The 17,828-nt window shown below is 36.2% G+C and overlaps 1 protein-coding gene across 1 annotated transcript in view; it reads left to right on the forward strand.

Moving 5' to 3' along the window:
* Positions 1–17,828, forward strand: part of LOC149424999 (atrial natriuretic peptide-converting enzyme-like) — a 94,255-nt gene that overhangs the window by 71,209 nt on the left and 5,218 nt on the right. The window contains exons 7-10 of the mRNA XM_089650899.1: positions 10,168–10,309; positions 14,580–14,755; positions 16,268–16,451; positions 17,127–17,280. Coding sequence (XP_089507025.1) covers positions 10,168–10,309; positions 14,580–14,755; positions 16,268–16,451; positions 17,127–17,280 — 656 coding nt within the window. The remainder of the gene's footprint in view (positions 1–10,167; positions 10,310–14,579; positions 14,756–16,267; positions 16,452–17,126; positions 17,281–17,828) is intronic.

Genomic DNA, 17,828 nt, shown 5'->3' on the forward strand with positions numbered 1-17,828 from the left:
AGGCTTACGACTGCAGATGCGGTGGCTCTTTTTAAAGGGAAAATCCAACAATATTTGGTGAAAATGTCCACTACACTGAGTATATGCATGTGTCCAGCATAACTTCTGGGGAAAGGTCCAATAAGATCCATTGACAGTGATTGCAGTGGTCTATCGGCGCGTTTGGGTTTACCCATAAGACCAGCAGGGGGTGCAGTGCTGTGTTTATAAGCTTTGCAAGTGTCGCATTTAGAAATATAATTTCGCACTTGTTTGAAAAGACCGGGCCAATAATATTTCAAGGATATTTTCTTATATGTCTTGAAGGTTCCGGGGTGTATGGATTCCGGGGCACTGTGGTTGTTGAATATTATTTGTTCTCTTTCTTCGGGAGGAACAACCAGTTTCCAGGCATGGTCTTCGAGAATAGACAAAGGAGGTTTGCAATTACGGTACAATTGTCCTTCTTTTATGATAAAATTGGGAAACTGTTGAGGAGAGTTAATGCAACCGTTGAATATCCTTAGATACCAGGTGTCCTTAGTGGAAGAAATGGGAGCAGTTGGTTCGGTGTTTAGAAGAGTACATGTTGTCGGCGCCTTTGCGGTGTATGACATCGAAAGTGTATTGATACAAGCGTGATGACCAACGAGCGAGTCTACCGGATGGATTGTTCAAGGAGATTAGCCATTTTAGGCTGCTGTGGTCAGTAATTACAGTGAATTTGCTACCGTCTATGTATCCTCGAAAGTGGTGAATAGAATCCATTACTGCCAGTAACTCTTTTTCCGTTATTCCGTAGTTCTTTTCGTGTTTGTTTAAACTTCGGGAAAAGTAAGCTACAGGGTGTTCTCCATCGGGAAATTCCTGAGTTAGTACTCCGCCGATTCCAACATTAGAAGCGTCTTTTTTTTTTTTTTTTTTTTTTTTTTTTTTTTTTTTTTTTTTTTTTTTTTTTTTTTTTTTTATAAATTTAATTTAGATTAAATTTGATAATATTATTATTAAGTTCTGCAAGTGTTTTAGTTTTTTATTATTGTGACAGCTGTTTCGGCTTACAAGGCCATTTTCAAACTGTGGTTATATGAATTAAAATGTGACCACGCCGATTGTAACGCCACTTACATCGGACAAACGGGGAGGGCATTCTCAACTAGATTCAACGAACATATACGATGTTATAATAATAAAAACACATCCTCAAAATTCGCAGAACATCTCTTGGTGAATAATCATACCCCACTTAACAACAAGGGTCCTAAACCATTGCATATAGAAAAAAAGGGCATTAGATTAAATTTACTTGAACAATTAGAAATCAATAAACGAACGAATGACCCAAATTTAACACTAATTAATAAAGTACGGAAAATAATTTACTCACCACTTCTCAGTATTTTCACAAAACCCAAGCAGTATAATGCACCCAAATAATTCATAGCAATAAAGTCATTAGTAAATAATTAAGAACCCATTACCATTTACTGAGGGGAAAACATAGATTGGTTTAACCAACAATAGATCATGTCATCGGTGTAACCAGTAATAAATCAATGTATGCACCTTCAAAATTTACATTTGAAATAGTATAAAAACGTCGTCTCAATGTGGACTAACCACAGTTTGAAAATGGCCTTGTAAGCCGAAACAGCTGTCACAATAATAAAAAACTAAAACACTTGCAGAACTTAATAATAATATTATCAAATTTAATCTAAATTAAATTTATAAAAAAATTAAATGGAGTTCTACGAATTAAACACAAAAACAATAAATAAATTAGAAGCGTCAGTATGGAGCGTGAAAGGAAGTGTGAAATCAGGGCAGTTCAGCACAGGTGCTGTTTGTAGAGCAGATTTCAAAGTGATGAAGGCTTTTTCGGTTTCAGGAGACCATAAGAAATTACTGATGCCTTTGCGTGTACCAGTGATTTTGTTGAGGGGTGCTGCAATGTTGGAGAAGTCTTTGATGAACCTTCTATAATAACCGGCCAGTCCTAGAAAACCTTTGACTTCTTTTGCGTTTTTGGGTTTGGGGAAATTTGCCATGGCTTCGACTTTAGCTGGGTCCGTTCTCAGACCTTTTTAGTCGATAATAAAGCCTAAATAACGCAAGCGGGACTTGCAGAATTCTGATTTCTTCAAGTTGATGGTGAGACCGGCGAGCTTGAGTTGTTGGAAGACTGTTTCCAGCATTTCAATGTGTTTTTCGAAAGTGTCAGTTATGATGATGAGATCGTCTAGGTAACAGAATAAGTTATTATCCGATTCTGGGCCGAATAACTTGTCCATTAACCTTTGTAGTTCAGCAGGGCTGTTTTTGAGGCCGAATGGTAACCTTTTGAAGTGGAACATACCTCTACCTGGTGTGACAAACGCAGTTTTTTCACAAGATGCAGCATCTAATGGTATTTGCCAAAAAGCGTTGCTTAGATCAACTCAGGATATAAACTTGGCGTTTCGTAGTTTGTCGAGGATGGCGTGAACAAATGGAAGTGGATAGGCGTCAGCCTCAGTGCAAGCATTAAGCCTTCTACTGTCGATGCAGAATCGTGCAGAGCCGTCCTTTTTTGATACAAGTAGAGTTGGGTTGGTCCAGGCGCTTCTACTAGGAACTACAACGCCTAAACTCAACATTTCGTCTAACTCTTTTTCCAATTGTTTAAGTTTCTGGGGAGCTAGGTTATAGTACCTTTGTTTGATGGGTGGTCCATTTGTTTTGATGTGGTGTTCGACTAGGTTAGTTAGTCCTAAACCGCATTTTTCGAAGGATATTGATTCGAATTTGTCGATCATCCTTTTTAATTGTTGTGACTGAGCAGAACTTAGATTTTCGTAAGGTATTACTGTACGAATTTCACTGACTTGTGTGGAGTGAGAGGTGTTGTTGCAAGTGTTAAATACCTGGGGGGCGACATTAAAGGCCTTCCAGAAGTCTGCACCGAGGATAAAGTTCTGGGTTATTGAAGGGATCACTAAGAAGTTGATCGTGATTGTTTTGTTTCCGCAACTGACAGGTAGTGCTAGAGAACCTGTGACAGTTTGTGCTGTGTTGTCTGCGGTTGTGACGTGTGTAGAATGCATCTTGATTCTAAATCCGCAATTGACGAAAGGTATGTGTGCATTATTGCCGAGGCAACTAATAGATGCGCCACTATCCATAAGTCCCGAAAAGGTGACATTATTGACGGAGAATTGAGCATAGGGTCTTCCGTCTTGAGCTTCTTTGCAACTAACAGTTGAAAGATGTAAGGCCTGGTTGAAGTATTTTACGTGTCTCAACCACTCTATCCATTCCTTAGGCCTTGGAGTGAAATGGATTCCCGAGAGGTTGGGTATTAGTTTTTTTGCTTCTTGTTTACCCAATTTGGAGGGGGTTTCGAAAAGTCCCGTGGAGGTTTGACAACTTTATTGGGAGCGTGTAATCTCTCGTAATTGTGTCTTGATTTTTTGAAAATTTCTCGTAGATTGTCACGAGGTGGAGAGCGGTTTTGGGAAGAATGCCTCTTAGGTGCTCAGGTGTCTCGGGGTTCTTGGAGGTTAGCTTGCTTAAAACAAGTAGTTTGAGAATGACCGGTTTTCTTGCAGAATGAGCAGGTTTTTCTTTCATTATATTCTGGTTTGATACCAGAGGATCTGCTTGGTTTGGTGATTTCGTTTGCATCGTTAGAGTCTTTTCTTCTGTTTTGGTATGTTTCCAATAGAAGGCAAACGTCGTTAAGTTGGTTTATGCTGAGAATTTTTTGTGAAGTAATGATGTTCTCATATTTATGGAGGAGACCATCAATTATAATCGGCAGCAGTTCGTTGTCCGAAACAGGTGAAGAGAAGTTTTCCAAAACTGCTGATGAGGGCTGATTTTAGTTTGGGCCAAGAATCTGCCCTTTTTTCTGTGATTTATGCCACGAGAGCAATTCGGGTGCAATGAGATCGATAAAGTTGCGATGTAGGATCTCTATGGGAATTCCTCTGACTTGGGCAGTTTCTTCTATTCTGTCAATAAAATTTTCCACATCGGTGCGACCGTTGAATTTAATTTTCCAGGATGATAGGTCGTAACTTTTATTTTGTGGAATGACCGGTGCTGGTATGTTTTTTGACTCAGGTGGTACTGGTGTAATTATTTTTGCTTCCACTGGTTCGGGGCAATTAAAACGTAAATTCCTGATGTATTTCTTGTTGAAGTACAAGGCGTAATTTATAAGCGACTTCCTTGATTTGTCAGTTGGCGACAGGTCCCTTTTACGAAGAGCTTGTAGTAATATTTCTCTTTTTGATTGGAAAATGTTGGTGATTACACCAAATGTAATTTCTGTAGGTACAGTGGGTGAGTCCATTTTGAAGGTTTGCTTGATGTTTGAAAAAGGAAGATGATTGTGTTCCGGAATTTTTGAAGTGTTTTGAAATTTTGAAAATTTGGCCAGGACTTTGCTTTGTAAAACTGTGTTTTTTAGTTTCACTAGTCACTTTCACTTGTTGAGAAGAAAAATTGGCCAGGACTTTGCTTTGTAAAACTGTGTTTTTTAGTTTCACTAGTCACTTTCACTTGTTGAGAAGAAAAATTGGCCAGGACTTTGCTTTGTAAAACTGTGTTTTTTAGTTTCACTAGTCACTTTCACTCGTTGAGAAAAAATTGACCACAGATTTACTGATTTGAAATTGAGGATGTTGAAGAAAAGGAATGAATTTAATTTCACTTTTCACGTCACTTGTTGTAAGGTTAAAACTTGTCGAAGGCACTTGGAAGGTTAACACTCGTCGAAGGCACTTGGAAGGTTAACACTCGTATTTGCACACTAGAGGAAAAAACAGTTGTACCTATAATTTATTAGGAATAAATGTATAATTAGTGTTGAGACATACCCGTGTTTTTATTTACACTAGTTGAAGGAAGGTGATTTGTTGGTAATGTTCGCTATGTGAAAGGAGACATTACGGTTTTGAAATGGGCGTTGAAAAAAAAATAAACACACACGAATTCGTGATGTTTATTGCTTGTTGAGAAACAAAAACAACTCTGTTGTGTTTGTTTGTAGTTGTCGTGAGTGTTCACGATACGCGGCAAGGTGTGAGCACGCGTGGCCACCATTTTGTGAACCCAGTTTTTTGCGAGCGCGCCAAAAAAAACGGTTTGTGGACATTTGCTAAGGAAATCACATGTTGTTACAAGAATAATGTACATGAATAGAATTTCAATTGACGAACACGAGGTAGTCTATTGTTGGCTTATGAAGGGATGACAAAAAAAATTTTGCCCCATGTTAGGCGACAGTGTAAAGGGCGCAATTTCCCTGTGAGAGGTCCATTGCAAAAAGGGTGCCTTAGTACATATCGGCGTTAGCTCAGGTGGTAGAGGTTGAGGTCATGATCATCAGGCGTCAGGTCAGCTACGGCTTTTACACGGGGAACTGATTGCCAAACAAACCACTTCGAATTCGTCAAAGGAAACGCATTAATGGGGTATGATAGTATATTCACAAAGCACAATTACAAACAGATACACAAATGAGATGGATCATTTACATCCTAAATATTCCTAGCGTTTCGTTAGGAACAATCTCTCTTGATAATTTAGGTTCTGGCTGGCAAGCGTGTGTGTAGGCATATTTCAAGTCACAAAAGGCACATAAAAGGTAAAGATAGTTAATCCGCTTACATGAATTTGTAGTAGGTTTCGCGTACATGTTGAACCACAAAAGGAGGGTTATCTTCCGTACTGTACGCGCTATTACGCGTACATTTCTCCATGGTGAGTAGGCACAGCAATTAGGTACAGGCTTCGAAAATACTTGTACAAAGCGGCCGTTAATTTAGGCGCGCAATCATGGCGTCCTGGTTGATAGCAAAACAGACATGTTGACAGGGCCAAGGCTAGATTGTGAGTGTGGGCGGCCGTTGGTGATTTGAATGCCGGCGTGTCGAGCGTAGAGCAGTTTTACCAACTTGGCCGTGCACGAGGCAGGCGCGCGCGCACAGCGACAATGGTAACAACTCACCGCTGACTGATTTGAATTCGCAGGGAGTTTTGAACGTGTCCGATTCGTTACGTGACAACCTATATTATATAGATATCACCTGTGACAGGTAAGACATCCTTTTTTGAAACAGCGCCATCTGTCGGACGTAAAAACAACACGTGCTACTGTTTCTCTATCTGCACAGACAGATTGAGTCACAGCAATGAGTGATGGGGTACAGCTTGTATTGTAATAATTTACTTAATGATGAAAATGTTAGATTTATATAATTGACAGATGAATTTCAGCAATATAAACAAAAACTTGAATGAAAAAAGCGAATATTAGTACTAACGCTATTGATAACAATTTATTACTAATGTCTCCACTGCACTTAGCCCTGAATATTAGTACTAATGCTATTGATAATAATTTATTACTAATGTCTCCACTGCACTTAGCCCTGAATATTAGTACTAATGCTATTGATAACAATTTATTACTAATGTCTCCACTGCACTTAGCCCTGAATATAAGTACTAATGCTATTGATAACAATTTATTACTAATGTCTCCACTGCACTTAGCCCTGAATATTAGTACTAATGCTATTGATAACAATTTATTACTAATGTCTCCACTGCACTTAGCCCTGAATATTAGTACTAATGCTATTGATAACAATTTATTACTAATGTCTCCACTGCACTTAGCCCTGAATATTAGTACTAATGCTATTGATAACAATTTATTACTAATGTCTCCACTGCACTTAGCCCTGAATATTAGTACTAATGCTATTGATAACAATTTATTACTAATGTCTCCACTGCACTTAGCCCTGAATATTAGTACTAATGCTATTGATAACAATTTATTACTAATGTCTCCACTGCACTTAGCCCTGAATATTAGTACTAATGCTATTGATAACAATGTATTACTAATGTCTCCACTGCACTTAGCCCTGAATATTAGTACTAATGCTATTGATAACAATTTATTACTAATGTCTCCACTGCACTTAGCCCTGAATATTAGTACTAATGCTATTGATAACAATTTATTACTAATGTCTCAACTGCACTTAGCCCTGAATATTAGTACTAATGCTATTGATAACAATTTATTACTAATGTCTCCACTGCACTTAGCCCTGAATATTAGTACTAATGCTATTGATAACAATTTATTACTAATGTCTCCACTGCACTTAGCCCTGAAATGTTGACTCACCGTTGCATTTGAATACGCGCTTGTTTTTATATACCTATATTATATAGATATCACCTGTGACAGGTAAGACATCCTTTTTTGAAACAGCGAAATTTACTACAAAAATATACGTAGGTACAGATTGCAGGAGAGCATGCAATGAAAAATCTTTACGAAAGACAACTTCAATCATACGTGATTTGTTAATATTGTTAATTAATATAATATATTGAAAGTGTTGTGTATTAAATATAACATATTAAATGTCTTAATTAATTAATATAATAAATTGAATGTTTTGTATAATTATGCGAGGTAGCCCTGCACCACTTAATAAAAATGATCTAATACATAAATAGGTAGAACTGAAAACTTATTTTTGTGGCCAATACAAAATATAAGTACTCGTTCATTTGAGGGTTCCCAGATAATATATCAAAATTTAAAAGTTTTTTGAGGCTCGTTTTATCTGAACTGCTGATTTATTTTGAGTACGTTACGTATGTTATTTTTATAAAGATAATCCGCTTTAAGCACAAAAAGGCTCTATTTAGAACATTGGGTTTTAAAAAGCTCGGAGTCCGTAAAATTGATTAATTATTTCGATTGAAATTCACTTGGGATTCCATTTGATATATTTTAATCTGATCCGTAAACTCTCGGATATGTACAACGATAATCTAAATAAATCATGTCTTTTCCAGAGTTAGTTGCGATTAAAAAAATATCTGAATGTTTTGACAATTGCTACACATCTTTGAAAAAAACATTAAACCTCTGTAACTATTTTGTCACTCCATTGGTTTTTTGTAGCTTAATTTTGTTCACGCCAATCGCAAAGCCAGGATTCAAATATTAATTTTGAAACTGCAAAACAATTGTTCGAATGACACATGTGAGAAGTCTTCAAGTACTTCTGGCTTTATCACGTCGCGCGTCGTGATAATTCGTTGGAATCGCTGTTAGACGCTCAATATGGCTATTGCTTGCCCTGTTTCGGTAACTACCGATACAGTTCGACGTAAACATTGTGGAGAAACATAATAACGTTGCTTTGATCTAAATTCTCTTTTCAAATTGAATCAACACATCGAGATAACCAAAGCTGCTGGTGAGTACAATATATTGAGTGACACTTTGTATTTAGTGTGGGACAACACAATTCTTTGTCGGGATCAAAGGTTCTCATTCGGCAGAGAGTAGGATTAATTCCCTTTCTCTGACCAGTGAGTGACGTGAGCATCCTCGTCGCCTTACAGAAACAATTATAAATATTCGACCTAATAATAGAAATATCGTTATTGTTGCCTCGTAGAGTGATAAATTGTATTGCTGGTGAGAAAACTAGCAAGAAACGCGAAAAAATTTTTTTTTAAAAAGCTTCTTTGAAATCATGTTCGGGTGGACAGCAAGGGTACATCTACAAATAACAGACCTACATAATATTTCTGGAAAAACCTCAAATGTACGATATTCAAAGAGAATATGAATATAAGTATCTTTTATTATTTTAGACATTCAAGTAACATAATATATGATCTCGCCGTAATCTTAAATCATAGTATTTTTAGATACGTAAGTGTAATTCCATAGATATGTTTTTTGGAACAAAAAATAAAGGTTTTTTTTTTAAATGCAAGTTTTTCCAATTATATATAGCAATGGATAGTTTTTCCCATAATATATAAATCACTATTTCTAATGTCAACAAAAACAAAAAAATATTTTATACCAGGTTTCAATAAAATTATTTATTGAAACTGGTCGGCAATAGGTGTAGATATAAAACAAAAGTGGTCAATGCAAGATATATAAATTTTTTACTTGTATGAATCTGTTCTTCCATAAACTGTTTATACTAATGTGTTGAAACCCGAAGTTTTCAATGTTTAATTTATTTCAATTAACAAAACAAGGATGAAATAACATAATTTAAACAAATAATTTAAATAATATTATTTACCATGAAATGATGAAATAATTCCAAACATCTTAATATTTGCCGATTTGTGGATGTTTTCAGTTCCGCTTAGAAGACTTTACTTAGACGAAACTTTCAACTCCGTGTTCGCATTAAACGTCTTTGTTTATTTTATTAAGCCACAAAATAAATAAACAGGGGATGAGTCTACTCAGTCGTGTTTCCTCCCAGATGCTTCGATCTAAGTCGGCCTTATTTATTGCCCAGAAAGTTGGGAACTTTTAATTACTTTAGTTACCTACTCATTAGTCTTCGCATAACTTTGAGGTATCACGGTATTGAGCAGTTTTAATAAATAAACTTAATAGTATATAATTGAATGCTGACAATTACTAATAGATAATAATCTTTGAGATATATATCTTAACCCCTTACGCTAATTTGTTCGCTTTTGGAAACGGCTCATATGTTCTCATAGAAATCATTGTGTCTTCCTTACTGTCATGGTTAGAAAAGTGATTTAAACAGTGTTAGAAAGAGAAAATACCACACTTTATGTTCAAATCTAAAATTTTGTTAAATCGCTGTATAAAAGACAGTACGCCTCAGGTACATCAATGATTGATAAACTGAAATAAGACAATTTTGGTGGTATGTAGGAAAGATTAAACGCGTTTGTTATGTCACTTCGTTTTCCTGCAGAAAATATGGAACATCACACTTATTATTTCCTGGCAATCACATCTACGAGTACAAACTTCAAATGCAAATTTGACTTATTCGTTTATTATTACTATGACTCTTGACATTTGATTCAATTCAGTGAGACATATCATCATGGAACATGACACACTTCGCGACTTCGACAATTTCTTCTAATAAATCATATTTCTTCAGGGGACAGAATATTTAATTTCCAATTTCTTCTTCACAAAAACAAGACTGTCCATTCATTTTACTTGCTTCGGCACCAACTTGTCTTCTAAATAACATAAAACCTATATCAATCATGCAGACTGGAATTTATCAGTATGCAACACGGAGAGCCACGGACACCTACTTGCCGGATGCTATAATGTTATTATATGAATTGCAGTCAGACTGAGCGAGAGCAATGGAGACATCGCCAAGGGGCAGTTGCAGCTCTTCAGACCGCAGCAGCAACGCTGGCAGCCGGCGTGTGTGGCTCACTGGGACCAGGCCTCGCCAGGCACTGTGTGTGCCATGCTCGGATACAGGTAAATATGGCTATTTCAAATCATTCATTACTTTTTAAGACATAAGCACAGCGGGACAAGCTGAGGGGGAGAACAATACACACAGGCAACTTCCTGGTTCTGGAGTGCCTCCACGATGTTCACTGAAGGGAGAGGGACTCACTCCCCACAACTAGAAACCGCAACAGGCAATTTATGCAACTGCCAAAGTTTTGCAGTGCCTCCACGATGTTCACTGAAGGGAGAGTGAACTTATTCTCTGCCTTGCTTCGCCGCCGACTAGCCATCTTCTGGGGCAGGACACGGAATTCAACAAACTTCATTGTAGTGGCTGTATCCGAGTGGCTCAGCTCTCCACTCAATTAGCAATAAGTGGACGATAAAAGGACCTCCCTAAAGGACGATACTTTAATTTTATTTACTTGTATTATGTACATTTTTCATTTCCTTTTTATTTTTATTTTCTTTACGTGTAATATCTATTGTTTATATGTCATGTAATATGGCAGACTGGAATTGCACTATCCTCGCAGTTCTGTTGGATGATAAACTTAAAATAAAATCAACCAAGGACGAAAACTATTTTTTTGCTAATTTAAATTGAGATTCTGTTATCTGTGCAGTGTTACAAAACTTGGGAATCAAACCTTTCCTTCAGTGGACTTATAGAACCCTTAAAATATTGAATTTTTGATTTTTGCTTCGTTCAATGTCAATGTTTTAATTTTAATGTTACATCTATCTGTCCATAGGATAGCTTAGATACCACAACATGTTTTATTATTTTTTTATCCTATAAACAAAGCAATATAAACTGCCTTACGGCTGCAGTTAAATTTCTTTGATTTTTTATATTTATTTGTTTAACTTCGTGCAAAATATGGAAACAACATCTTCTTAATAATCTATATAAATAAAAATGTAAATTTTGCCCAAATGACTGGGCCACAGATATCGCTGAAAATTTAGAAATTATTTAGAAAGTATTTAGAAGTGGTTTAAAATATAAAAGAAGTCGGGGACGCCCGAGGAATACTTAAGGCAATATCTCTGCACCGGAACGAAATACAGAGTATAATTAAGAGCGAAGCTTAATGCTAAATCACTATTTTGATTAATCTTTATAACGAATTGGTATACATTATGAATACCAACAAAATATGTTTTGGATAAATTGAAGGTTTTTCTATCGTTTCGGTTGAGAAGAATACAAATAAAAATATAAATTACTCGATAAAAAATATAAATGTAAACTACTAAAAAAAATATTTTTTCAATTAAAATGTATGAACGCGTAAAGAAAACAACTTTTAAAAATTCAGTATTATAGCTAAGCTTATCTGTGACAGTTTCAATTGATTAAATTTTTTGCTTTCTTATAAAATTATTTACAAAATAAATAAAAAACCAATTTTTTGCTTGAAATCGAACGTTTCAAGACTCCGTTTGTCAAGCGATTTTTATGCCTATTACCTGCAATATAAAGTATACCAAGAATATACACATTTTTGGCTTATAGCTTCCTCTTAAAGTGGATGTAATGTAGTTTGTTAATAATAACATTGTCGTGTACGGTGAATGGTGGCAGAAAGACATTAGTAATAGCGAAGCATTTCGGGGTCCATTGTAGGCATTATAGTATGTTATGTGGAAATGTCGCTCCCTTGGAATTCGCCGAGCAAGGCAGCTGTATTGGTTACCTAAGTATAAATAGGTTCGTGTTTTTTTTCTTTAGGGCCTCCTGTGTGGAGCTAATGTAAAAAAAGATACTGTAACAAACCAAATAAAAAATAATTATTTTGTTCAGGGGGGTACTTATTTAGTAAGAACCGAATTATATAACTATAAAAGGGGTTATGATGTGTTCTAAACTTAATGGTTACTCCATTTATGAAAGTTTTCTGAGATTTAATTTCATCTTTGCATAGACGGAGAAAAATGTGTATTGTTAATTTATTAAGAATCTATTCAAATTATTGGCAAACACGTGTTCAAACTACTAATAATTTGAGGAGATGCTCAACAATTTAGCAATATTGTTTTCACCGTTTATTACAAACTTTTTACTGGATACATACAATTTCTATAACTTTATCGCAAAATAAATGCAGCCAATGATGTTTTAAAAGAAAGCCAAACAATAATATTATCATTATTTCATTAGTAAAGTTATACTAATTAATAGAGGTTCCGACAGATGGCACTAATTGCTATATTTGCTGGTCATCGCATTTTGTTCTGAAAATCTCTGCCTATTTAGACACTAATACAAGAGTAATCCATTGAATCAAAACATAGCCTAAATTTTTATATTTTGTGTAATATAAATTAAAGATTGAATACTTTTGGCATACTTAGTTTCTGCTTTTGACACGTGCGATCACTATGGTGCGCGAGGCGCTGCGATTCTTAGCTGGAACTTCGCGCGTATAGATTTATTTATTGCAATAAGTTTATAAATTTGAATATTATTTATACGCGAGTAAGGCAGGGTAGACAGTGCTTATGTGCCTCTATTGAATACACGCCTCTGCCCTGTGGCCAGGTAGCGAAAGCGCCACTTCAGTAGTTAAATATAATACACCAACTACCACAACTCCCATCGTTAAAAACTTGCACAAAGTAAACTTTTTTGGCTGGCTTTAGAGCTTGTATTATTATATCATGGCTCTGAGCTTACAGTTTCTTATTCAACCACAGAAACTAATACCAACTTCCAAAGAGCCCACTGCAAAAATGGTGGCAAAAGGAAACAGCAGAACGATAATTTAATTAAAATGTTCCCCTAGGAACGTTGCTTCTGCGGTTTGCTTGTTATTATTATTTATTCAGGATATTTATATAAGGGACTTAAGAAGCAAATATTATCTCAGTGAAAGGTATTCAATGATTCACGACTCTTTGACTTTGTCACTGTAAAAAAGTCCAACTTTTTCAAATAATTAAGAACAATAGTAAATAATTCTTGCGACTTTGCATTAATAAATATAATATATTTTTTAATTAAGTGGGTACCTAATTTAACTACCCATTTAGTATTCTTAGCGACAGGTTTACTAGCATAAAGTTTAATATATAGTGGCATTCAGAGATTTTTTTGCCGGTATACAAAGTTTGTTTAGAAATACGTAGATAGGTACTCGAATACGTTACATATTAATTAAATCTTTTGTATTGCAATCCATATATGTTTCGAACTTTGAATTTTGTTGATTTTTTTTTTTTAAATAAAATTAAAATAAATCAAATTTAATAATGTTATAATAATTATTAAGTTCTGCAAGTATTTCTGTTATTTCTACAGTTTTTAATGTGACAGCTGTTTCGGCTTTTGAGGCCATTATCAAACTGTCTAAAATTAAAACTGTCAAAATTAAATGGAGTTCTACGAATTAAACACCAAAACAATAAAAAAAAATAAAAAAATATTTGAATTTTGTATTTTGTATTTTTAAGCAGATAACTTTGTGGCTTGCTTCTAAGGGGCCATGTTTGGTTTTTCAAATATCACGAGGCCTATGTAGAATTTGCTCTTTTTATCGAGTTTTTTTATTTTAAGAAAAGCGATTTTCCAGTATAACATTGGCCCGGAAAACTGTCAAAGTCCTTTCTTGCGATCGAGAGACAGTCGATACCTGTCGATACAGATTCTCGTATAATTCGGAATAAGCCACAGTTTAGTTTACATTTATTACTCACTAGCTGACGGGTACCCGGCGTCGCTGGGGGTTATCCTTAAGAGATAGACATATTTATACCATCACGGACTTTTCAGTGGGCGTTTTAAGATGTTTAATTCCGTAGTACTTTATTTTGATGTATCCATATATTTTTACGACTTTATTATAAAACATCGACTTCTCTCTACTTTCTATAAGTATAATATGCATGTACTATTGTTTATGTAAATCTTACGGAATAAATTTTCTAAATGATAATAAATATTCTATCAATATACGGTGCGTATCTTAGAAGAACTAAGCGCACAAACAGACAGACGCGGATAGAAACATTATTTTATGCTATTTAGATAATAATTATAGCAGATTATGTTTTTATTTGTATGTAATTAATTATACGTGAATATGTGGAGATTTATAAATAATTAGAGACGATGTCAACTCAGTTGTAAAAGAAAGTATAAATTACTTTTTGTCTTCATTTATTTGCAAGAAATCTATAATATTTAAAAATATTTACGTACCTACCAATTGTCATCTTTGTTTGTCTGCCTTGCTTTTGCGCGTAGTATTTCTCACTTCTTCCTAGTAATAATATTTCTAATTTTCAGCAACGCCAACTACACTAGCTTGACCACCACAGACGGTAGTGAGCTAACCATAGCAGCGCGACAGAGGGATCCGTCCCTGTGGAGGATGTATCGGGAGAGGGACACTAACCTTCTCAAGGAGTTCCGGACCTGCGGGGCTACGTCATCGAACGTGAACCTCGTCTGCACTGACTACGGTAAGATTTCCTTTACTTTTAAGTCAAGGGTTCGACCAACAAAATACTGTTCGCTTGCGTCGCGTCGTCTGGAATGAAGCGGAATACGGGAGACTAGGGAGGCTAGACAGGTGTAGCAAGCCAATGAATGCTAGCTACTAATGCTAACTACTAATGCTAACTACTAACAAAATACTGTTCGCTTGCGTCGCGTCGTCTGGAATGAAGCGGAATACGGGAGACTAGGGAGGCTAGACAGGTGTAGCAAGCCAATGAATGCTAGCTACTAATGCTAGCTACTAATGCTAACTACTAATGCTAACTACTAACAAAATACGCCCTTCCTACGCATGGCAAGAGATGTGCGTTTTCGCACACTCTTTTGCTTGCCATCCACCTATAGTGTTTCGTAGAATTCGGTTAATATCAGAGGTTTAAAAGTATCTTCAAGTTATAAAGCCGTGCACTGCCTACGGCGCGTACTTCAAGAAAAAAGAAGGAAGTTATTAATTTATGATCCTTTTATTAATCTCTTCTTTTCTTGAGACAGGGTGAACTCTACACCACTGATTAATAAAGAAACAAAATTATTAGGTAGGTACAAATAATATACATTTTTATACCGCGACTTTTATTTTAGTCAAAGGTCAAACTGACGATGTATGTAACGTAATGTGTGCCAGTCATATTGAGACAAATAAAAAATACTTATTTCTGCACTTGGTAATTAAAAAACGATTACATAATGAAATTTTTTCATGTTTTAATGTTTACCTTGCCACCAACTTCTAAGTATATTTCAATCCTTTACTGAAACTGAAAACAAACAAATGAAGAATACCTATGTAGATAATTCTCGATATTTTTGTTTAATTTTTCCCAGTCTAGTTTGCCTTCCAGGTCATCGAATTACTTTCTCCTTTTAATTTTTTCGAGATAGTGCTAAAAGAATTACGTGTTTTAAATTTATTCAACCATTAAAGAAAAAGGAACTCGGTGAAACAGAAACAATCGAATTAGCGAGTTTTCATTTTAAAGTTTTAATTGTATCGTGCAACCTTTAACTAACCGTGTTTATTTTATTTATTGCTGTATCTGACCACGTACACAATGACATCGAAATTTCATCACTAATATCACTTTAAGAGCGCAGTCGCGTGGTAACTCTGTTATTATGATTTTCACGATTTTCCAGGCCAAAGCATTTTGCAGGCGGTTTTTATAATCTATGATTTGTTTTACGGTTTCGACTTAGTTGTTGCATTTTATTCTTTATAAAAGTTACTAAAATAAATTCGACGAAATATATTTTCTGCTAAGTAAACAATCGTTTGCAATATGGCCTTTGTAATATGGGAAATGTCGGTGTATCGTTCCGCCTTATTCGTGGGCATATAATTTGAAGAGTCCCGTTCCTGTAGGGCAATTCTTGATCTAAACAGCCAGCAAACTAATCTAACTAACTACTTTCGCCTGCCTCTTACCTCTCTCACATTACCTAACAATTTTTAAAGATTTATTTTCTTATTTCAGTATGCGGCAAGACCCGACAGGTGTACGCCAAGCCTAGCAACCGGATAATCGGCGGCGTGGAGGCAGCTCCCGGAGAGTGGCCCTTCCTGGCCGCAATCCTCGGCGGGCCCGAGGAGGTATTCTACTGCGCCGGGGTGCTCATCGCTGACCAGTGGGTGCTCACGGCCTCGCACTGCGTGGGCAAGTCAGTACAGTGTTCATTAACTTAACTTTATACTGCGTAGGGGTGCTCTACTGTGATGTGATCTACTGCGCCGGTCGCTGACCAGTGGGTGCTCATCGCCGATCAGAGACAGGCCTCGCACTGTGTGGGCAAGTCAGTACCATGTTCATTAACTTAACTTTATAACTGCATGCCCAAGGAGTTCCACTGCGTAGGGGTGCTCTACTGTGATGTGATCTACTGCGCCGGTCGCTGACCAGTGGGTGCTCATCGCCGATCAGTGACAGGCCTCGCACTGGGTGGGCAAGTCAGTACCTACCTACTTCATTAACATAAATTTATAACTGTATTCTGCCAATATCGGATATATCGTTTCACTCTAATGCTGTTGAGGTTGGCCTCTATTCAAGTCAACTCAAGATTGTGTCAGCAAAACTAGAATTTATTCCAAGTTCCATCGCCCTCTGATTATCTCGTCCGCTGCGTCAGTGATCTTAAAAAATTCCTCCATCCAGGTGATTGGCAGCCATCGGTCGTCAGTCCAGCGAATTTTATAAATCAGCAATTAGTGGAAATTGGCTTCAAGGGTTTGGAAACGCGCCAGTACATAAGTATGATGCGTGCACTGATGCTAGTTTATTAATTGTCCTCTTTGAATATATATTTCAGTTCTTAAAAAAACTTCCCTTGTTCCAGTCACTCCGATGTGTCAGGGTGGACTATTCAATTAGGCATCACCCGAAGACATGCGCATTCATACTACGGCCAGAAGATGAAGGTGCGCAGGGTCCTTCCTCACCCTCTCTACAATTTGGGGGTCGCCCATGACAACGATGTTGCACTATTCCAGGTAAATATTACTGCACCAATTTTCTTAAAAATCGCCTTGCATTACGAATTTCTCTCGAATGTTGAGGGCAGGCCATTGGCCTATGTAGGAAAAATGCACCGTTTAATAACAATACACCAACGCATATATGTCCGTCAAGAATGTGTAGATAAAAATACAGGTCTCTGCGAGCGTTAATAATGGTTTTAAATGGCCACACCAAGATGGAAAAATAATTAAACTTTCAAAAAGCACTTTGGTCAAAGTGAATATTTTTCTTATCAACATCAAACGGTTATTCCCAAAACGATATTATTATAAGGACGTACTTGTTATTCTTTAAAACTTTACACAACGAGAGAATTACATGGAAAAGTTGTTTTTGTGTTTTTGAAATGTTCACATAAACATAAAAGAAGCCAATTATTAGATGATAAATCAAAATAAAATAAATCTATGTCGAAGAAGCACGCATTGAAAACATTTTTTAAAAAAATGTGTGAAAGTTTTCCTGTACCTACCTTCAAGTCAACCCTGTCAGTTTCGGAAATCAAACATAACCTCACATT

This window comes from Hesperophylax consimilis, chromosome 3 (assembly GCF_061612785.1).
Source record: "Hesperophylax consimilis isolate HC1 chromosome 3, BYU_Hcon_1.0, whole genome shotgun sequence".
NCBI lineage: Eukaryota > Metazoa > Arthropoda > Insecta > Trichoptera > Limnephilidae > Hesperophylax > Hesperophylax consimilis.